Genomic DNA, 21,889 nt, shown 5'->3' with positions numbered 1-21,889 from the left:
TTCACATGGGATCGACAAGAGCTGATAAGCTGTCCATTGCTGTCATTCAGGAACCCATCTCGGATCCGATGTTGACTGTAAACCCATATATTGACAAAATATGCAGATGTGAAAAACTACCCAAATAGCATTGTAAAACTCCGACATTTTATCTTCCGCTACGACAATGTACATGCCATATATGCACAACTCCTGTGACATGCTTACTGCAGCATAGCATCTAGACTCTCTCCCAGCACGCCCTCAATCTTGACAATCCATCTATGTGTTTCCCTCTCGACAACCTCGTCATCGTCTTCCTGCAACTCGCTGATGCGAGGCAACATCTCATGCAACATCGAGAGCCACTCCTCGCCGAGGCGATCTGTTAGTGCTTGCTCACACTTGACTGCTGCCAGTCGGACAACAGACTGCTCTGATTTGAGATGCTTCATGAGGCTTGCGTTAATCTCCTTCTGGTGTGCTTGTGAGTCGGCTGTAGCGGCCAATTCCACCACTGCAGGAATCAACCGCTCAGATACATCCACAGAGCCCGCGTGAAGGAACTGGTCCAACAACAGGGGGGCGACAGTTCCAAAGTGGGATGGCGCTTGCCAGAAGTCGTCTTGATCATGTTCGAAGCACGTAGCAAGAACCTGCAAGACACGGCTCCATAACTGACGGTCCTCCACTGACTTGGGATCCATGCCGGCAAGAATCTTGACCGCGTCGTCAACCACATACGTGGCATAGTTTGTGACAATTGACTTCAAGCTGCTAAAGAATGTGTTGAGGAAGCCATAGACGCTGTACTGTCGGAGATTCCGTCCCGCCTTGTCGCTCTTCGGGAGACCAGTGGTCCACTCCACGATTTGCACAAACAACGGCCGGAAGGCCGCATCGTTGAGCTTGTAGATCATCTTTAGAGACGTCTCATTCAACTTGGTTTCGATATCTGTAACTTCCCGCAGGGCAGCTTCGTTCTTCTCGTCTTTCATATCCACTTGTCGGCGAAGGTCAAAGGCCTTGAGCAAAATGCTGCACAGCACTGAGATATTCCTTGTAATGCTAGACTTATTGTGCTTGTCAACGGCAATCGAGAAGACCGCAAGAAGTTCATCAATGGCCTGTGTCCCATAATTAGTCATTTCCTCTTTACACAACGCTGCGAATGAACATACAGAAAATCCCGTCTCCACGGCCCTTTCCCAGTTGCGGTCCACGGCGCTGAATATTTCCTTTGCATCCAGCTTCTTGGCCAGGAACTCCAAGCAGCTAGTTCGGCTCTCATTAGCCTCGTCATCCAAGTCAGCTTGGGCTGATCGGTTGGACACGTGAAGAATCTTGTCAAGGTACGTGGAAAGCATGTACGGGAGGTGCTCGGCCAGAGAGCTGATGAAGCCGTAGCAAGCAGAGTGAAGCTCCTCATCAGGTGTCTCGCCCTCTAGACTCTCTTCAAGATACTTGACAGCCTGGGGGATAGCAATAGGCAGGACTGGTACGACTGCATCTTGCAGCACATCAACAAGTGACGTCAAGCACAGTAGAGACATGATACGGAGACGCTGTTCCTCTTGACCGAGGCAGTGTTCGCCGGCAATGGTGGCAGCTGCGGCGACAACAGCCTCGACATCCTTCTTGCCATACTTCTCCGCAATCTTGTCCACACAAGTAACTGCAGTGTGCTTGTATCGTATGTCACTTGATTCTCGTATGGCAGCCGTGAGCTGTGGCAAGAATGCCAAGAGCGCATTCCTGGAAGCGGGATCCGTGTTGCTTTCTGTCTCGACCCGTACTTCGAGAGCACGCAGGACCTTTTGGCGGAGACCTAAGTCGGGTCGGTCCAACAAGTTTTCCACGGCCTTGATGAATTCGCCAATAGACAGGAGATTGAGCAAATTGGAAAGTGATGAGCCACACCGTCCATGTAGTGTCTTATTTGCCTTGACGGTGTCGGCCAGAAGCAAGATGTTCTCCAGCAGCGTAGCGTAGAATTCTCGCACCTCAGCGGCTTCCATATCCTCACGATCCGCCAGCTTTCCAATTTGGGACCGGAGCTTCTTGTTGGCCAGAAAGCTCGGGAGAGCTGAGAGCTGTCGTAGAGCAACCTTTTCGATGTCTTTGTCGCCGTCCTCGCTGATGCCAAGCAGAACAAATGACATGCCGGGCTTGGGCTTGAACAGGTCGGCTACAAGGTCCACGATTTTGATAAAGGTTTCCAGCTGCGTCTTGATGTCAAAGTTGTTCAAAAGATCCACAATAAAGGACAAGAGTGCCTCGCTAGTATCGTAGCGGTCAACCAACATGCTGATGAGGGCGAAGAGGAAGTCTCGAGATCCCAAAGTCTCAACAAGGGCCACGAATAAGCCTTGCCGCCTGTGAGATGGAATATGCTCGTAAGCGGTTGTGAAACTGACGAGAATATCTGAAGCACCGGCGACGGGGCTTTTCTTGCCCTGACGGAGTGACTCGATCAAGGGAGGAACAACCTCCTTGATGGTTTGAGAGACTACATGGGCAGAATAATCGTCGCTTTGCCGCAGCACAGATGTACCCATGAAGGTAAAGATTGGCATGACACTGTGCAAAACAAGATTAGGCGCAGTTGTGGCAAGATTGGCAACCAACAGAAGCGCGGCGTTTTGGACCACAGGACTGGACGACTTCTGGATGCAGTTAACAAGCAAATCACCATAACCGCCAGAGCTGTCAATCTTCAACTCCTTGTCGGCCTTGTAAGCAGGCATCATGGCCAACAGGCTGCGAAGGATCAAGTTCTGCAAGTAGCCAAGTTCTGAACCAACCACTGTTCTAAAGTGTTGCAGTTCCGAGAGGGCTGTAAAAAGACCGTCTAGTAACTCGGGATGCGAAAGAGGATCCGAGTTATCAACAAGCTGCAGGACAAAGGTAACTTTACGCAGTGCCTGGCTAAGTTCTGGTGTCACCTGAGTTATGAGACTTCGGCTGGCATCCGTAGAGCTCGTGCGCCGACGCTTGTTTGGTGGCGGCTCCGTGATCATCTTCGTGCCAGTCTGGATGGAGTCCAAGAAGAAGGATAGAATGTCTGTAGTCAGAGGGACCGCCCGTAGCAACTCAGAAGCCTCTGCTGAAACAACCGTGTTCTCATCATCTGAGGAAGACGTAGGCTCTTGGGAAAGTGCCAGAAACTGCTCCGCAACCATGAACTTGATCTCGTCCTTCATCGATGGCCACATTTTTCGCACTCGGCCAAAAATGGCGCGCATTAGGTCTGCCTTCTCTCTTTGAGCAGGGTCCTTAAGCAGCGTGAACAGAAATTCAAGACCCTCAGTGTCGTTGGCCACGACGACATCCACAAACCGAGAGTCAAGCGTTGGAACATCCTGTTGCTCTGTTGCGCATCGGGCTTGAATCTCTGATTCACTAAGAGTTGTCCACCAGTTCAGCAACGGCAGCAGCACCTGTGTTCGTGATGTGCTTCCAACACCCTTGACATTGTTCAGAGACTTCAGAAGCCTGTTTTTGACAAGTATCAAGGGAGTCAACTCAGCGTGGGAGGCAAAGAATGAGAGTACAGCCAATCGTGCGGACTGGCCCATGTGATCCTTCTTGTCCAAGGCTGGCTGGGGCGCAACTTGGTACTTGCCTTGCTCAATGGCAGACTTGAGAATTGATGAAATGTGCTCGGGATCCATCACACACTCTTCAATGCTTGGAAAAATTTGTAAGTGCAGCAACTTGGCCGTGACATCCGCAGCAAGGGGATGCGTTTCGTTGGCCTTGCCGTAGAGCAGGCCAGAACCCCAAGTTTTTGTTGACTTGGCTGAGACAGGGGGGGTATACAGCTCGGTAATTACTGCGATGAGCTCACCAGCGGCTTGTCGAACTCGTTTGGAAGGATCACTCAAAGCTGTAACTGAATACGGAACCAGTGCTTGCATGTCCATCTTGTTTGCGTCACCAGTCTTCAGTCTGTTCTTAACCATATTGAGAGCTGCCATGCGGGCGAGAGCAGGGTACGGGCCGCACCAAATTCGGATGAAGAAGCTGAAGTAAGTGCAGTCCTTGAGGGCCGTGTCGCGTCCGAGTTGCGGAATTCCGTCGAATTTTGTCATCATATCTGTTTGCTGCGAACTCTCAGAGACAATTGAGAAGAACAAGTGGCTAAACTCTTCGAATAGTTCGTTTGGTTGGGGTAAGAGGCATGGCGATAATGACTCCTTCCGAGAGGCCAGCTCATCAACAGCTACACTCAAATCTTGAGGCTTCTTGGCCACTTCCACATCGTCGGTCGCTGCCGCTGTTTCAGGAAGTTTTCTGGTTCTGAACGACAAATCCAATTTCATTTCCAGCTCCTCAATGTCGAACTCGACCTCCTGAATAACGGACTGAATAATGTCGCCAGATTTGCCCGTGGTCTGTGAGAGAGCAATCAAAGCCGAGCCGAGTTCTCGTCGCAGGGCACCGTCTGCGTCATTAGTGTCGTCGAGTTTCAGAGCTGTCAAAAGTAAGGACTTGAAAATGACGGCAGTTTGCTTTTCCTTGAGTATTTGGCTGCCCAGGATGGCCATGATAGTAGGCAGGCCCCGAGAGTCACCCTTCTTGGTGAATCGCTCAATCAAAGCGAGGCAAAGCCCATTCGCCAGCTTGTCGACCCTGCGTTCCTTGCCAATTTCGACCAGCATAGGCCCAATGTCGTGGACCTTCATCAGTGCCTTTGTAACCTTGCCGTTCATTTGTTTCGCAGACCTGAATTGTGCCATGATAGCAAGGCACACGAGGCCTGGCCGAACGGTTTCAGCTGTCCAGCCGTAAACTGTTTGCTGCATGAACGCCGTGACTGCATTATCTTCCAAGTTTCCTTTGGATACAAAGACAGCCATTGCCATATAGGAAGCGATTTGCAAGCCAGGGACCTTTTTCATGACAAGCGACTCAGCAAAGATCGGGCCCAACCTGTGCAGCAAGGCTTGAGTATTATCGCTTTGAACCGAGGCGCGGCCAGATCGCGTCCTGTCCAACATGCCATTCACAGATTCAGTCATAAGACCTCCCCAGAACATAATCATGGCCGGATACTGGTATTGTTTTCTGCATGACTCAAGGGTGTATTCGGATACAGATGAGAGAAATTCGGGATGGTGAACAGCCTGATGAACAATAACTGATCTAGGCGGAGGGGTCAACGATCGTATGTATGGGTCGAGGAATCGAAACTCATGGGGAATCTTGGCGGGCAAGATCGAAAGTAGCGTGGCAAACGTAGGAATGGAGTGATAAGGGAGGAACGTCATAAGAAGAAGTGCTGTATTCTCCTCATGAATGCTGACATCAGGTTAGTTTGCGAAGCGCAACGAGAGTCGAGGAGGTCGAATTGATCGTACCGAAATCTGCGAATCAACCACTCAATCGACTTGATTGCAGGCATGAGTCTCAGTTTGCTCCCCACCAAGCGAAGAAACGCTTCAACTTGGCGGTCAAGTTCCTCATTTTCACCAGCAGACAATTGCGTTCTGTCCTGGGTCTGACTCTCCTCACCAAAAATGGTCGATTGAAACCGCACGAATCGATTGTCCAACTGACAAAGTTCTTCGAATCCTGGGTGGCATATTGTATAAAGCGTTTGGTAACTTTGCGTGGCGGCAACCCGTGGCTCCCAGATTAAAGACTTGGAATGTGCAGCCTTTTGAGCTTTGATGTTGAGAGTTGCCTTTGAGTTGGCAGCGATCTGCGCCAACTGCGCAGCAAGAGAAGTCGCCATGGCTGCAATGCTTCAAGACTTTTGGGGAGTCCAGAAGATGCGCTCAAAGTGGCGTGGTTGGTGCTGGCAACCTATTCTTGCAGGCGGGCAGAATCGTTGATGTTCTTGACGAAAACCTCAGCCGAAGCACACCAAGACAGCTTGGACCAAAAATTTTTGGCAGGCATAAAAAATTATGGGCCGTGTCAAAACTGGGCTTATCGATAAGCCGTTCACTCCACGGCCAGGTTCAGCCAAGCGAGCACAATCGCATCCCCGCCCTGCAAGCCGACAATGTTGTCCGTGTCTGGTCTTGTTCCAAACATTTGAAGCCAGCACAGGCCCAATTTTGGACCCACTGGTCCCTGATCAGTTTCAGTCTCCATGTTGTGTTACGCTTGACGGGTCTTGTCAGAGTAGACCAGACTGTCAATGCATTTATCACCTGCATCTGCCAGAAATAATATGGAATATAAAATGGACTGAGTGTACTTCGTACTCTGTATGTGTTGTTCGAGGCATACAGGGTTGTCAAGGGTCCACATTCCCATTGAGAACAGAAAGGTGCGCTCTGCCAATTGTGGTCGCAGTGTGAAGAAATTGTTCAACCATATCCTTGGCTTGTGCCTCTACTGTCAATCCGACTTATTACATTTCACAGCTGGTTGCCGCACACGAGCACAGCTCAGAGCTGTAAGACGTGATGCAGAGCCATGTCCCATGTCCAATTGTATTTGATCTTAGTGAACAAGGTGTAAGATCAGCCTATTTAAACCATCAGCCGCTGCTCCGCCAAAGTGGACCGACCAGAGACCAAGTAGCTCAAGTTTCAACAATCTCCCTTACATCTATAAGACCAGCAACAAGACTCTCAAAATCTAGCTGCGCGATTCAAATCAAAACAGCCCCTCGCTCTTCATACAGTGCAGAATATCGTTGAGAAAATGGCTGTGAGTGAAAAATAAAGCAAAGCCAAGCTTACAGGCCACTCCGCTGACTAGGACTGAAGGCATCTTATCCACAGCTTGTTCTGCTAGGTGACTCGCTATTGCAGCAGTCTGTTAACACTCAGGATGGGTTTTCGATGCAGGCAGAACTCCAGTCGCGTAAGTGAGAAGTAATTATTATTATAAAATTTTTTTTTTTTTTTGGCTTTGTACTCATGCTAACTCCACGCTCAGTATTCATTCGAAGATTGGACGTTGTGAACCGTGGCTTTTCGGGCTGGACTACTGCAAATGTTGTCAAGTATCTCTCTGATATTTTTCCAGAACCAACAGCTGCGTCTCCAAAGATTAAGTATTTGGTATGAAATCCGTGATTGTCTCTATCTCAACATACGTCTGACCCTTCCTTCTAGGTCGTTCTGTTGGGGGCCAATGATGCCGCGCTACCCCTTCCAACCACATCACAGCACATCCCCATTGATCAATACAAACAAAACTTGATCAAGATCATTAACCATCCGAGCATTAAAGCGCAAAACCCAAAGATCCTCTTGGTAACTCCTCCTCCACTGAATGAGATCAAGTTGAAACAGGTCGACATGAGATGCGGCCACTCTCGAGCGACTCGGTCATCAGCCACAACAGCCTCATACGCAGAAAAAGCACGAGAAGTTGCCCGAGAGAACCCAGGCGTCGTACTAGTCGACCTGTGGCAAGCCCTCATGGACAAGGCTATCAGCATGACACCACAGGATTACACAAAAGGCGGACCCTGGTTGGGCTCTCCTGAGAACGGCAAGCAGGGTGGTTTAGAGATCCTTCTTCCAGACGGCCTTCATATGAATTGCGAGGCATATAAGGTACTTTACGAGCAACTGAAATGCCGAATTGGAGAGGAATGGGACCCTCAGGACCGTACTAATAAAACTGGATATGTTTTCCCTGACTGGACGGTGCTGAACCCTCTCGAGAAATAGGCGGCGGCGCGTGGAGTATCATCTGGTACATTGTTAGCCATGAGCCAAAGGGCATCAGATAGACAAAACCCGCGTTTTACAGTAATAGAAGAATTTTGGTCGGGCAACAAAAATCTACCCCTAAACTAGGGGTAGGGTGATGATGTTTTGGGTGTAGCCGCATTTTGCGATATTGGGCCTGGCATAAAATTTAGTCTCTGTTCCAACATTGATAACAAAACAGGTCAACTGGTTGATAAACGACGTCTTGGCACCCCCAAAGCCCGAATTGAGTCGCTGTAAGTGGACATTGCCAGTACCTGCAGATTGGCATATGTTGGCATAAACCTCAAACATGTGCAATTCAACAATTCATAACTCCCAGCCCACGTGGGCCACCCAACAGGATTTCCGTTGTCACATCTCAGAATTCTTGCACTGTCTCTGCAGTTTTTCGAAACAAAAGCCAGCCAATTTGCAATTCTTAGCCTTCCTCGAAACAAAACGCAATCAATTTATTACATTCAGATTAGAACCTTCTTGTATCACATCAAGTGCAAAGCAGCAGGAACCTGCGTCTTCTGGAACCGCTCCTGCCAATAGTTCTTTTCACCACTTGCCAAGCAGAGTCTAGCGCGGCTTTGTCTGTAGGGGTCAGAAGAAGCAGGAGCGATCAGGCAGGCTGGGCAGGCAGCGTTTGGCCACAGTCAGCTGGCGACCCCATACCAGTTGACCATCTCAGCCAGTGCCAGGGCCATTGATGAACAAGGGCTGTCCTGGTGTTAGCCCATCGTCATTCAACTTCATCCCTCCATCTCCAGACCGTGCTACAACTCCAACTCTGCGGTCGTCGCGTCTTGTGCCCTAAAACTCGTCAACACGCGAGTCTGCCTGTATTCAGCCTGCTTGAAACTTTTCAAAATTCTCCCTCGGCTACCTCAACATCCCATTTTCTGCGCTACGACATTCGTCCCCTGGCGCAGTTCCTGTTTGATTCACCTGCAGCGACTCCGACAGTCACTAGAACCACGAGTCCATCTATTAGCCGACTTTCAGTTACGAACGAACTCCGATTAGCAAGGCTCTGCGATTTGAAAATCAAAATACTGTGCCGGCGAAATATTGCGTCTAGTACTTTCTGCATATCCAAACACTCAACAGTTACAGCCACCAAACGAGCATATCTCGAGTCCGTCTTGCCTCTAGCTGACACCATCTTCATTTTCCAACAACTCCTTTTGTATAAAAGATCAATATTTCGTCAATCCGAGTTGTCAGCATAACAGGATCTTCTACAGCCGTGCGAGTGCACAAAGCCGTCGCCGTCGCAGGGCCACTGTTGGGTCTCGAACTGGCGATGCGCGGGGAGGAGCCGTGAAGAGTAAAAGGGAGTTCAGCCAGGCACCAAGCGACTCTGTTGGTACTCCGAGCAATTTGTTCTGTCTGGCTGGCAGAAGTTGATTCACTAGAAGCCCGCACAGCAGTCTATCCACTCATTCAGCCACCACTCATTCATTCATTCGTTTCTCATTGTTCTTCGCGAGCTTCCCAAGCGGCCCAAGACACTGGTGTGTTGCTCCTGTCTGACAAAACCTGATGGGGTCTTGTTTTTTCTTTGTCAGCTTTCTGTAAAGAATGGATACCCGCTTCCCTATCTCACGCGAAGATCTGTATAACCTACAGATGGAGGTGAAGCAAGTTCAATATACCCAGAGCAATCATGCGGAGCGACTATTGAGGCTCGAGAAGCGCAATGCGGATGATTCAGCTTTGAAATCGGTGTGGAATTCCCCGTTTCCTGGCGTCTTGGGTGGAACACCACATCAAGGTACGTCGATTGCTATGACTAGTTCACATAATTGTCACTTACGACTCTACAGGACCGGTCCAAACACCGCACAACGATGTTTTTGACGACCTGGACGAGCAAGGGGAGCAATTGCTCGGCTCGCTTCATCTTGGGCCAGCCGAAGAAGAGCCAGTGCGACGTGGTGCGGCTTCTCGAGCTAATAGTGTCAGATTCGATGAAAGCGCCTTGCATGGCTCGAGTTGGGGCGGTCAAAGCAATCGACACTCGGGAGACTTTGGGCCATTGCGACCTGGCAGCGGCCTTATGATGGAACGCACCTTGTCCCACAAATCCGATGGACGACACAGCTCTGCCGGCCATTCAGTTCACTCGCACCACTCAGTAGCTTCGGGTCGTGCCAGCAGCCTTGGATTGGATACCAACTATGCAGGTGGTGATGATGACTCGTCATCGTTCGAGATAACCGGCCCACCAGTGTCTCTTTATGTGCTAGGCACCGTGCCATCCATCGTTCGTTGCTGGCTCACCACAAACTTTGCACATGGAACGCTGTTGTACGCGGACATTTGCACTGGCTCCCAAAAGTCTGTCGTTGATTCTTCGTTGCTCAAGGAGCTGGATCTCTTGGACGAAGTTGAACGAGATGCCGACGGCGTGTATCGAATCAGGTTGAACGTGTATCTGGCTGAAGCAGTAGCTACACGCCAAGGAAGCCGTAATGGAACTTCGACTGGAGCGGTGCCATCCATGGCAGTTGCGTTTGAGATCACTGGCAACGAGCAATCTGGTGTAAGTGGGGATCGTAGGGGTATTCGCATTTACATCGGAAGTGACGCCTTAAGGGCCCATTCTGCGGATATACTCTTTTCACAAAACACTATGGTGCTATTCGGAAACGAACAAGAGCGGCTCCGAGTTCCATTTGTGCGACCCGAGGATGAAAATGCGTTCCGACATATATACACGACAAGCATCACGCCGGAAAAGCCAAAGTTGAACGCGAACGCGACACCATTCGTTCTACGAGACGCTCGGACATCGAATAATGGTGGAGTTGTTGCCCCATCCCCGGGAACACAACTTGACAAAGGCGAACCTGAACGACCAATATCGCCTGTTGGCTTAGGTAGCGAGTCTCACAAATCAGAAGAACGGCAAGCAACGTCTGAACACGGCGGTGATATCGACAACCACGGACGAGACGGAAATTTTTCTGAAACGAGCGGTAGAGATGAATCGAGCATTTCAGAGTCGTCCCGACGAGAATCATCATCAATTTCGACGGGTATTTGGGGCTCGTGGCGACAAGGTGCAGGCGCTGGGCCTGAAGGGACGCATCGAGAAACCGGGCCGTTGAGCGGATACCAACCAGCAGGTCGCAGTGGACGTAACATGAAAGTCCTGAAGCCTTTGAAATCCAGTTCCAACTCTGCCCGAACCGGGGCAGCGTATGAACCGCCCCTGCCGCCCAAATCGTCCAGTGAGGGTAGGCGCAAGAGCCAGGTCAGCTTGAATGGTGAAAGTGGTGCCGGGGCCGGTGCTGTCAACCGATGGGATGTCAAACGTTCTGTCAGCTCGGGCGCAGAGCTCAAGACGCAGAGTGCAAATCAAGAGAACCAAAAAGGGGCGACGCTCCCTCGATCAGCCAACCCGGTTGGAGTGGCGTCTGCATTCTCTTGGATGACACCGACGAGCAAGCCGTCGAAAATATCAGCGACGCGAGAGTAATTGCTGTGTGTATTAATTTGCTCCAAGTTTGTCTGTCCATTGTTTTATTCAATGACATGCCATCGACTGTTGGTGAGACATGTAGAGGAGGTAATTCACATTCACAACGAGACGAAACAGAATCGGGCCAGAAACAACAAGTACAGGCATTGCCTTGACATGCAGGTAGTGTAGCTTAAATATAAACAGAAATTTTGTAACTAAAAGATGCATGGCATTATATTCCCGGAACCGTGTGAAAGGGTGGTATTTTTGCAAATACACGACACAACAAAGAAAATAATCTATGTGGTTGGTTGCTCTTTTCTTGTCCCTCTATGTCCCTCAAATCTTGGACGTCGGCGGCAATGACTCGAGCACCTTCTTGGTGTCGGAAACAGCACCCTTGACCACGCCAATGAGCGTCTTGAAAGCTGGGTTCGAAGCGTCCCCCATACACTCGTACATCCAGCTCTCCGACGACGTCACGGTAACACCCGGCTCGGCGCGCAATCTGTCCAAGGCAATAATCACCTCTGTCCTGTTGCAGCTGCTCACAGCATCGGCAATAACGTAGGGGAAGTGTCCTGCGTCGCGGAGATCCAAGGCTGTCTGGGTAATGCAGATATGGGACTCGATGCCGACGAGAGCGACGCGCGAACCAGGTGGCAGAGCGGCAGCCAGGGGAGGGATAAGCATAGAGAACTTGGTCTTGTCGAGGGGCGTGGAGGAGAGGAGGGAAGCGAGGGCGGGGACGGTGGGACCGAGTTTGGCGGCGGTTTGGGTTGTCGCGTGGACGGGGATGTTGACGGCGTTGGCGAACTTGAGGAGTTTGGTGGTTGTTGTTACGCTGCGATTGTTAGTGATTGTAATGGGTAGAATAGAAGAGGAACAGTGACATCTTACATGCTGTCGAATTCATAGATGGCATTGCGAAACTTTTCTTGGAGGTCGCAGACCCTGATTGTGTTAGTATGGCGAAGATGAGTTTGGTAGTTTGGTCGGGACGAACAAGATGGCGGGGTTCTCTGCGACACGATTAGCGACAATTGCACGATGTGGTCGAGTGTAAAGGAATTTGAGAGGGAGTCAATTGACGGGCGGGATGGAAACGTACTAAACCGCAATTCAGTGGGAGTAGAACCAGACATGTTGCGAGTCTGGCGCAAAGTGAAGCCTCTTGAAGACAATGGTGATGACGATGTCGGAGGGGCGAAGTTGGCGGTCGCAGAAGTAGAAGCGGCTCGACGAAGAGGGGCAAGAACCAAGTGCCGAGGATCAGGACGAGGATGAGGACGAGCTAGAGTGAGAGTGTGGAGGCGAGATGATGACGGGGCGAGGCGAGCTGGAGATAGGGTGCTGGTGCGCAAGCGAAGTGAATTCATGCCCAGGTTAGAATTGCGAGTTTGTGAGGGTTTTTGTATTTGTTTGGCGTGCGCAGTTGACGGTGCTTTTTGCAAGTTTTGATGCTGGTGCTGGTGCTGGTGCTGGCGCTGCGGGTAAGGCGGGTTGATATGTATGTGTTTGAATCGGGATGTGACGTTTGGTTGATGCTTCGATTGGTTGTCTGGGAGGTGGGGTGCGGTTTGATTGCGGATTTGGTGATGGAATTTGCTTTTCGAGGTAAGGGAGGAGGGCTGAGCTGATGTTATAGGGGTGTAGCAGGGATTGTTTGGTAGTTATTTTGATGTTTGCCGTTGGTCGATGTGGTGATGGAATGGGGAGTTGGAGTTGGAGTTAGAGTTGCTTCGTCGGCGTCCGACGGTTGTATGGAGGTTTGGATATGTGAGGGCGGGCGGCGAGTCACCTTGACGTTGCTGTCTTTTACATAGCACTGAGAGGCACAACTTGTTCCTTCCTTCCATGTGAGAAACTATACTTAAGTACTCAGGTAGTTCAATGTTGGGTTGCTTGCTTCTTTCGTTGCAAGTGGTCGCTCCTGCCCTGGGAGCTATTTGCTTTTGTTCAGAGAAAGCATAGTTGTACCGGCGATGCATGTGGGCATTTCTTACTTAAGTACCCTTCAATTTCGGTATTGCACGTAAAATGCTACGCTCTGTATCAATACAAGTGAATTGATTCACTGCCATAATGAGCTGCATAGAATGCTATTTGACGGGTTTTAAACTTGCAGGGGAGCAATTACTGCAAGTCATGGCAACCAACTTGGAGTGCCAAGTTGTGAGTCGAGTATTACCAGACTACAACCCGCTTAGAAGAAGCGTGTATATGTCTTTCCATTATATTAAATGCGTCATGGTATGTTTCAGATGAAAAACATATGCACAAAAGGGACAATGATGATTCTGCAACAGAATTTTTGCGGCTGTTGGTTACACCCCCAACACCGGTGACTTCCACCAAGATGAATGATGCACTCACCGCCGTTGGGTACGCATATAACAACCATTAAAACCTGCAAAGCCCTTGATCGATAAGACAGTAGACATACTCACCATTAAACCCAATGGCAACAACACGCTCCGTCTATCTCGCCCTCTCCCGCCAGTCCAAGGCCCAGCACGCTCATTTCGGCATCTTCATCCCAAACGTCGACTGCGAAAGAACCACCATCAGCCAAGACTACCGTTCGATGTCCTGCACAGGAACTGTCATCCACGTGGTGGGAGAGCCATTAATGGCAGGCTATGCTCTCGAGTTCAAACGGAACTTTGAGTGCAGCACGGAGCCGGACCTGGAGAAAGCTGGTCCTACTTGGGTCTGTCAACACGTCCAATATATATGAGTGTGACGCTACAAATAGTGCCATCAGGGAAAATACGTCGAGAAGCACAATGGAGCGTGTTGCTGCGACGGTTGAGCCTCCTCCGAGGGGACAAGATGTCCGTAAGCCTGTTGATGGTGTAAGTTCGTTTTCTTCCTCCCCTCTATTTTTCCTTTTTGGTTTTGGATGCTCGGGTAAGCATGAGAAGGGAATTGACCTCGTGCAGGTTAATACTAGGCGGTGCCAAGAATGGACTATGCAGTTTCTAGACGTTCTTGTACAGCAAGATATCCTTAGAGCTGAAGCGTTGAATATTGCGCAGAAGGAGAGAGATGCTGCGACTCATGGTATTTTTGGGCACAAGAACGCTTAGGCTAGGGTTTAGTATCTTGCTCTAAGCAGGGGAACTGGAAAGAAAAATTTACTCTCAATGTGGTACGGCTCATATCTAGGCATGGCGGATGAATCTGAATCTTTGAAACGTCCTTGTATGCTGCCCTGACCCATTAGTTCCTCTTCACTCACGCTCAACAAAGTTCTCCTTTGGCGAGGTTCTTTCTGCGACGCACATTGCCTTGCAACTAAAGCAAAATGTACACGAATGGGGCAAAATACGCACAACTGCAATAAAGGGAGCTTAAGTAGCAGCAAAGGACTGGTGGAGATGGCATTGCAATAGAGAAATACTTTTATTATGCGAGATTGCTTCATAATGTCCCATATCTACCATATAACTAGCGCCAAACTCCCAGCAATGCAATCTAACAAAATCATTCTAAACAGGTGAAACTCCTCGAAATGCAGGTCTATCATCCACCATGCCCAAATCAAGACGTAACCTCGGCAAACCATGTCCTCAACAAACCTGCCAGGGCAGTAGGCAACTCCTCCAAGTTATGTACAATCAAGTAGTACTGGAACGGGAAGGTATCCAAATACCGCTCAATCACCACCCTGCTTTCCCCGTCGTCGCCCTTAACAAACTTGGCCTCCTTGAGCTCCAGCACGCTATCGCCCTTCTTCTTGCCAGTGTCATCCATGATGATGAAGACAATCATGATTCTCTCCTCCATAGCCTCACGCAGTAATCTGCGGATTGAGTCATGTGCCGAAGACGGCGTCAGTCCATCTGATAGAATTAGAGCCAACTGCCACAGATCCGAATTGCCGCCGGATTGCTGTCTCGCCATGCGGAACTTGTCAATGGTCTGACGAATGAGCTGCGCGATATCAGTGCGGTCCTGGGAGAAGTTGAACCTTTGTAGAACCTTTGCTCCGGCGTCCGAGGCGAATGGATCGGTGAGTTCGTGAGCTGTAAAGACATCGGCGCCGAAACCGACTACGCCGACTTGGCCGGCTTCTAGCATGGTGAGCGATCGGGATACCATGACGAGTGACTCCATTGCTAAGCTTCCAGATGATGATTCTCCCATGCTCTTGCTGTCGTCTACGCAGAGCAGAATCTGATACGTTCGTTTGGTCGGGATGGCACGCCGCATCCAAATCTTGTCACGCTTATAGCTGGATGCGATATACGGAATGATGCGTTTGATGTTCAGTCGCTTTCCGGTCCGGAAAGATCCCGAGAGCTTGGTGGATTGCGACGGTGTCAGGATAAGGCGAAGTTGGGAAGTCAGATTCAGTGAAAGGGCGTGGGACTTGGTCTGGAACTCGCTCCACTGCTGAAGACACTCCCCGTAGTCGCGAAGACCTCGTGGCTCATCAGATATGTGAGTTGTGGAAAGCTGCTCAGATGTCTCTTCGATTGGTCCCTCATCTTTCTCTGGTTCGTCGGGGACTCCAGCATCTGGTTCAGATGGCGTATCTTCTCTGTTGTAGTTGCCTTGACGAGTCTGTACACCTGTTCGACCGTCCTCTGGTTCTTTGGTTTCTGCTTCCCGCGTCTCGCCAGATTCGCCGAGATCCATCTTGTCAGCACTCTCCTTGACTTCGTCTTCAGCATCTTCCTCCATTCTATGGCTAGTTGGATCGCCTTTGTCGTCTTCGTCATCAATGGCCATGGACTCGTCAATGGGTTTCACTTCGTCTTCGTTAGCCTTTCCCATTGCTTGAGTATCGGCTGCCGTGTCGTCATTCTGTAAATGCTGGTACTCCTGACGACCTTGTTCCGTATCTTTTCTCTCCTCTGCCTTTTGATTTGTGGTGTCCTCCTGTTTCGCATCCATAATGTCTGCATTCTGTCGATGCCACTTTTCAAGAGCGTCGCCTAATTTTCGGAACGGATCACTTCTTGTGGATTCTTCGGCGTCATCCTCCTGTTGACTCTTGTCCACCGTTTCGTTTGACCGCGATGTAGCGCCTTGGTTACCTGCACTGGTATCCTGATCAGCCGCTCCATCTCCCATTTCCCCTTGCTCTTGCTGTGCCGCTTGGGCTTGGAACTTGTCGTCAACGTCCATTGACTGTTGATTTTGATCCATCCCAGAGCTCTTGACGTCACTAGGAGCGGCATTGTCGGTGTCGGCGTTAGCATTATCCTGTGGAGGCTGCGTCACATCTTCAGTCGGCTCTTCCTTATGTTCGCCGTCCGCTTCCTCCTCCACGTCAGATTCTACTTCCTCTTTCACTTCATCCATCCCAGCAGGCACTTCTTCTTCGTCAATCTCGTCTTCACTAATGTTTTCTTCACCTTCTCCAGCTTCTTCTTTCAACTGCTGTCCTGCCTCATCTTCCATATCTTCGTCAGCGTCATCCTTGCCTGCTGGTTGTTCTTCAGCTTCATCGGCTTCGCCCTCCGGATCGGACAGGTCATCCAAGTCATCCTCATCAGAGGCTTCTTCCTTGTCATCGAAATCCAGTTCCATGTCTTCGGGAAGTTCAAGTGCGTCGTTCTCTTGAACATTTTGGTCTTGTCGGTTCAACTCTTCTTGAGCTTGTCCTTCCTCCTCGGCTTCTTCCTCTTCCCCTTGTTGCTGTTCTTTCTCCTCACTGGCTTCAGGCTCTTGCTCAGCATCTTTCTGCTTTGTATCCTCTTCTGCTGCCATCTGCTCGTCCTCCTGGGTTTGACCCTTGGCCTCGTTTCCTTGTTGGTCCTTGTCGGCCTTCTCATCATCATTCCCATCCCACATCTTCTCATCAACAGCCGTAGGATCAAGATCGTCAACGTCACCCGCCTCTTCATCCATGTCCTTCTCCTCTTCCTCTTCCTCATCACCTTTCTGAGAGCCTTCATCATCCTCATCTTCCCCTGCAACGCTACCCATTTCCCCCTCCAACTCTTCGTCTGCCATGTCCACAGCGTCCTTTTCATCCTGAATTTCTTCATTCTTATCTTTATTGGCCTCTTGGGCTAGCTCCGTAAGGTCCTCATCAGGCTGGATGTCTTTGCTAATGTCGTCCGCACCCTCGCCATCACCCAGGCCAGTGCCAGCCTCTAGCTGCCCATCACTGCCTGATGATTCCTCCGACTTTTCCTGAGGAGTACAGAAGCCTTGAGAAGCAATCTGTATAAATGCCTTGGTCAAATTGTACGCCATGTGTGCTGATGCATGGTGCATCTCCAGTCCCTGATCAATAGATCGTGAACACAGGGTCAGGAATTGGTCAAGCACAGGAGATGCGAGGTTGACTATGCACATGACAGCGGCACTCGTTTGCACGTTGTTCAGTTGAACCTGCTGTATCGTGCGAATGCAGGAACGAACAGTCCTCTCCACGTTATCCATTCGCAACTGGCTTATCATGGCGAAGAATGATTCATTGTGTTTCGTTAGCCAACCTAGCTCACCTTGATCTCTTGGAACGGCGACGCCCTTCTTTTTGGCACTCTCGATAGCGACCAGTACCGTGTCAGCCAGGCTAGAAACAGTATCGGCGATTGAATCAAGTCTCTTGTCTTGAAGTATCTTCCCCATGTTCGTAGGTTCAATTCGGGTCCAAGCCTTGAGATGGGAAAGGATGAATGCCAAGTCTGCACGAGCCTCAGATAAGTGACTGACTTGCTGCTCAATCTCCTCCAAGTCCGCCAACACCTCGTCTCTCATCTTGTCGCGGGACACTGAGCTGATTCCGGCGGGCAATTGCACAAGATCTTTGGCGGCAACAGACCTTGTTGCTATGCGGGCTGCCCACTGCCGTAATTCCTGGACAACAGGAATGTTGTCAACCTTGCCAATCTTCCCATGAATTTCAACAAGGCGAGCCGCAAATTCCACTCCATGGCCGAGCCACTGAAGCGATTGTGCCCAGTTGCAGTCCCGTGTTTGCTGAACCAATAGGTCATTCTTTGAAGTGTCCCCGAGATTCTTGAACTCCTTGACTGCTCTTTGCAAACTTTCTTGGGATTGTGTAACAGCTCCGAGGCTCTGACGTTGGCCGAGGTTGAAGTTGACCAAGCCTTCGACGAATCCTATGCTTCTAGCTACCTCGGCACCGGTGAGATCCTCGGAATGTTCGCGAGCAGCTTCCCTGGCCTTTGGTGCAAGATCCAGTGTTTTGTACAAGTAGTACTCAGCTTGCTTTGCTACAACATTTTCGGAGGACGTCACCGTTGCGAGCGACGATAGGATAACAGCAAGTGAATGTTGCTCCGCCAACTTATCCTGTGACAAATTGTGCTGTAACCCCATAGTTCGGAGATCCCGCAATGTATCTGCGAAGAGCTTTCGCTTTCTTGTCTTGAGATGCTTGATTTGATCCTTATTTTCGTCATTGAGAACTGACGGCGTCTCTTTGCGCAGTTCAACCATGGAAGCATTGAGCTCCATGACGAAATCCAAAATCAAACTTGACACATTGCTTGACATTTCAGGGCTGTATGTGATTCTCCTCATTACCGAGATGGTCTTCCACAAATTGGCAAGCCTCCTATGATTGGGAAGCCACCCAGGCAGCGCCGCATTCAAGTGATCAACCTGAACAACTGGCAACTCCGATGGGATAGGTTTCGATTCGTTGGCTGTTCCGCCGGTGACGTTCTCATCCGGAAGTCCCTGTGCTAGGAACATTCTCATTTCTTGACCCAAAACTGCTCGGAACTTTCGAATGAGTCTGAAGAGCTTTTGGTGAGATTTGCGAGCGCTCTCCCGCAGAGCATTGATGTTGGTGTCTTTCCAGCTTGCCATGAGCAGCACGTCTTTCATTGTCTTATCGATCGGCGTTCTTCCTTTCTGAATAGCTTCATCGGCCGTCTTCTCATACCGCGTGTAGTACTGCACAAAGTTGTCAACAGCCACACATATGACATCCAAGGCAGGATAGTCTTGTGCCAACATGTTGAGATGGCTTAATAATTGGCGAAGCAGCGCTACACGAGTTTTGAACTGGCCAACAATTGAACTTGAGAAGTACAATTCTAGATTCTCAATCAGCGACTTGGCATAGTCTCGCATTTGTGATCGCGAATCCACCATGGTGAGAGGCACCGCGACGACGACTTGATACGCAACAAACCACCAAGAGTAAGCGTCATCCTGACACTTCTTTTGTTCCATATCGAAGAGGTTTGCCCATGTTGAAAGCTCAAGACGTCGCCAACGAATGACAGTGTCAGTAAGCAAGTTGTGGAGAGACAGCACTGCGTAAGTCTTGCTGGCCCATCCACCAAACTGCCATTCGTACACATGGGCGTGCAGCTGTTCAACCTTTGGTAAGAGTTTGGCCAATGGCTCTCCATGAACTTGTTCCAATAGTTTGTCACAAGATTGAATCACATCTGCCAAAGGTTGCATATGACCAATCTCGTCTACTAGCTGCAGTTCACGGAATCGGGCTTTGATGCGCTGAGCCACGGAAACTAACTGTCGTGCTTCTGCCAAGTTGGCGTCGGTGTAGAAATTGTAGCCTTTGGTAGAAGTTGATGTTTGTAGCTCTTCCGTTTTCTCACCCAAGAGAAGAAGCGTGCTTGCCAACATCTTCGAGTTGATGGTGCGGTCAATGTTGGCATTATCATGTAGCTCATTGACGATGCGCTGACCGGCCGCCATGCAAGACTCTCGGAGCGCATCAAGGGGATTCTGTCGCTCGAAGAAGATCTTGCGATGGGCCTCTGCGACCTTTAATGATGTGTCACGGACTTGGTCTGGCTTAATATCTTTTCGAACAGAGGAATCGTCATCGTCAAAAGTTGGGAATAGCTCGTTGAACTCCATGGCGTCAAACTCCTCTTCATCCTCGAGCGTGCCTCGGAAGCGATACAAGCTAGTTCGAGCTGCCTCCGCTTTTCTGTCAGCATCCAACTTCTTGTTCCAATCGTCATAAAAGCTGTGGAAACATTCGAATACAGCCTCGCGATGCCCGGAGGAGAGGCTTTGAAGACCATGGACTGCCACAGTTGCGTTCATCAAGCCTAGGAATTCAAAGGATTTTGTCTCTCCGCGGCCGGGCGAAGTATTTTGGGTTCTCGAGCCGAAGAAAGGTGTGGTTTCTGCAAGTTGGAAGGTGGCAGGTTCTAAAATCGCAGCCTTCGACGCTTCACAAAGTGAGAGGCCAACCAAGACACAGCGAAGTATACTAATGGTTGGCCGTCCCATGTCCTGGTAGGCCTCAAACCGGGAGGAAAGACGATCTACCAACCGAGAAATGTTTTCACGAACTAATTGTAGACCACTCTTGACACCATCATCGGAATCTGACTTGAGACCCTTCATGATACTGGACATCCCCGAGCCGGTGACTGTTTTCAAGATGTTTGAGAATTCAGCATGAAGTTGATGGAGTTCAGATCTCTCAGGGCGGAAAACAGGCTGGATTTCTTTGGGTGGTGGGCCAAGGCTATCCAGTTGGAGCTGGATTAGATCAATCCTAGCACTGGTATCTTGTCCTGTGAAGCCAGTTTGGAAAGCCTTCAAAGCGGCCAGCTTTCCTTGCAAAGACGTTGCGAGATGTTCAAAGAACTGGAGTTCCACTTTGGGTTGAAGCTGAGGGTCAAATACTCGATCAGGAACGTAGAGTTTGACCAATCCAATACTGAACTGAAGCCAAGCAAGGGCTGAGAAGTGTGCAGTTTGATCTGGCATGGCCCTTGAGGCAACAATTCCCACAATAGAGGGAAGGAAATGATCCGCCGTAGCCTGTTGCAGGTGGACCATGTCGATTGTTTGAAGCAGGCCATCAAAAAGGGCGCCAGCATTGAGCTCACCCAGAGCAAGCGAAGATATTGAGTTAATGTTGGCTTCGGCCAAGGAGTACATAGCCACTAGGGTTTCCTTCAATTTCGAGTTGTGGGCACCAAAAGCATCCAGAATCAGTGTCCAAAGCAACTCATTGAGCTTATCAAGGGGATCGGTCGAGACTTCTGGGGTTAAACTGGCAAACTGTTGTCCAATGACTGGGAGTTCCGTCTCCAGAAGAGCTAAGGAGTTCAGGTTGACATTCTTCAGACTATGAAGCTTCTCCCAGAGTGAGGTAGTCAATTTGCCATCCCAAGTGAAGATGTTCTGGTGCGTCATGCATGACAAGGACTGGAGATTGAACGCGGTATTGGAAGCACTAGCAAGTGTCATATGAGCCTTGGTATGGACGTTTGACAAAATGACTAATTGGTTGTCCAGCTCTGGAGCCTGTGAACCACTGGACAAAGATCGAAGCATGGACAATTGTCGCAGATGCTCAAAGTCAGTCGCAAAGAACGGCGTTGTCTCCTGCGATTCATGTCCGATCCGAGTTTCGAGATCCTCAATTGCCACAGTGAGATCGTTCACCAATTGTTCAGTTGGAATCGAGCCATCCCTGACAATCTTGTAAGCTTTGACCAGAGTTTGCTGAGCTGTGACCAAGTCGGAAATGGAAGCGGATGCTTTCCATCGGAGGGCATCAAATCTGGTGGCTAGTTGATCGAGCTCATTTGATCGGTCGAATACAGCCTTTGTGGCAATTGGGATGGATCTGAAAGTGTTCCATAAGACTTCCATACTCAATCCAGTGGACAGCTGAAAGCCACTATTGAAATCGCTGTCCAATTGGCTAAGAACCAGTGATACAAAAGCGTTATCGCTTTCGTCTGGCATGATTTTGACAAATTCCTGCAGTTTTCTGGTACCCAGGCCGAGATGAGCTTGGAAGTATGCTTCATCAAACTCCTGATCG

At 49.8% G+C, this 21,889-nt stretch overlaps 5 protein-coding genes across 5 annotated transcripts; 3 read left to right on the top strand and 2 right to left on the bottom strand.

Moving 5' to 3' along the window:
* Window positions 1-203: 203 nt before the first annotated feature.
* VFPPC_02730 (SSU processome component Utp10) lies at window positions 204-5,719 on the bottom strand (the record flags this gene model as incomplete). The annotated part of the gene is made up of 3 exons (XM_018282333.1): window positions 204-1,106; window positions 1,161-5,283; window positions 5,343-5,719. The coding sequence occupies 3 exons, from the start codon at window positions 5,717-5,719 to the stop codon at window positions 204-206; spliced, it is 5,403 nt and encodes a 1,800-aa protein (XP_018146764.1).
* Window positions 5,720-6,642: 923 nt separating this feature from the next.
* On the top strand, window positions 6,643-7,622 carry VFPPC_02729 (GDSL lipase/Acylhydrolase family protein; the record flags this gene model as incomplete). The annotated part of the gene is made up of 4 exons (XM_018282332.1): window positions 6,643-6,648; window positions 6,708-6,804; window positions 6,880-7,004; window positions 7,059-7,622. The coding sequence occupies 4 exons, from the start codon at window positions 6,643-6,645 to the stop codon at window positions 7,620-7,622; spliced, it is 792 nt and encodes a 263-aa protein (XP_018146763.1).
* A 1,614-nt stretch (window positions 7,623-9,236) lies between these two features.
* Window positions 9,237-11,139, top strand: VFPPC_02728 (ubiquitin carboxyl-terminal hydrolase 19; the record flags this gene model as incomplete). Its single annotated transcript, XM_018282331.1, has 2 exons — window positions 9,237-9,429; window positions 9,482-11,139. 2 exons carry the CDS (start codon window positions 9,237-9,239, stop codon window positions 11,137-11,139), a joined length of 1,851 nt encoding a protein of 616 aa, XP_018146762.1.
* A 324-nt stretch (window positions 11,140-11,463) lies between these two features.
* On the bottom strand, window positions 11,464-12,269 carry VFPPC_02727 (isochorismatase domain-containing protein 2A; the record flags this gene model as incomplete). The annotated part of the gene is made up of 4 exons (XM_018282330.1): window positions 11,464-11,968; window positions 12,025-12,078; window positions 12,131-12,146; window positions 12,236-12,269. 4 exons carry the CDS (start codon window positions 12,267-12,269, stop codon window positions 11,464-11,466), a joined length of 609 nt encoding a protein of 202 aa, XP_018146761.1.
* Window positions 12,270-13,585: 1,316 nt separating this feature from the next.
* Window positions 13,586-13,864, top strand: VFPPC_15554 (hypothetical protein; the record flags this gene model as incomplete). Its single annotated transcript, XM_018293307.1, has 1 exon — window positions 13,586-13,864. One exon carries the CDS (start codon window positions 13,586-13,588, stop codon window positions 13,862-13,864), a length of 279 nt encoding a protein of 92 aa, XP_018146760.1.
* Between the last annotated feature and the right edge of the window lie 8,025 nt (window positions 13,865-21,889).

Source organism: Pochonia chlamydosporia, chromosome 2 (genome assembly GCF_001653235.2).
Source record: "Pochonia chlamydosporia 170 chromosome 2, whole genome shotgun sequence".
Lineage (NCBI taxonomy): Eukaryota > Fungi > Ascomycota > Sordariomycetes > Hypocreales > Clavicipitaceae > Pochonia > Pochonia chlamydosporia.
Note: the sequence above shows the minus strand (reverse complement) of the source record. Positions and strands in the feature narration are given on the sequence as shown.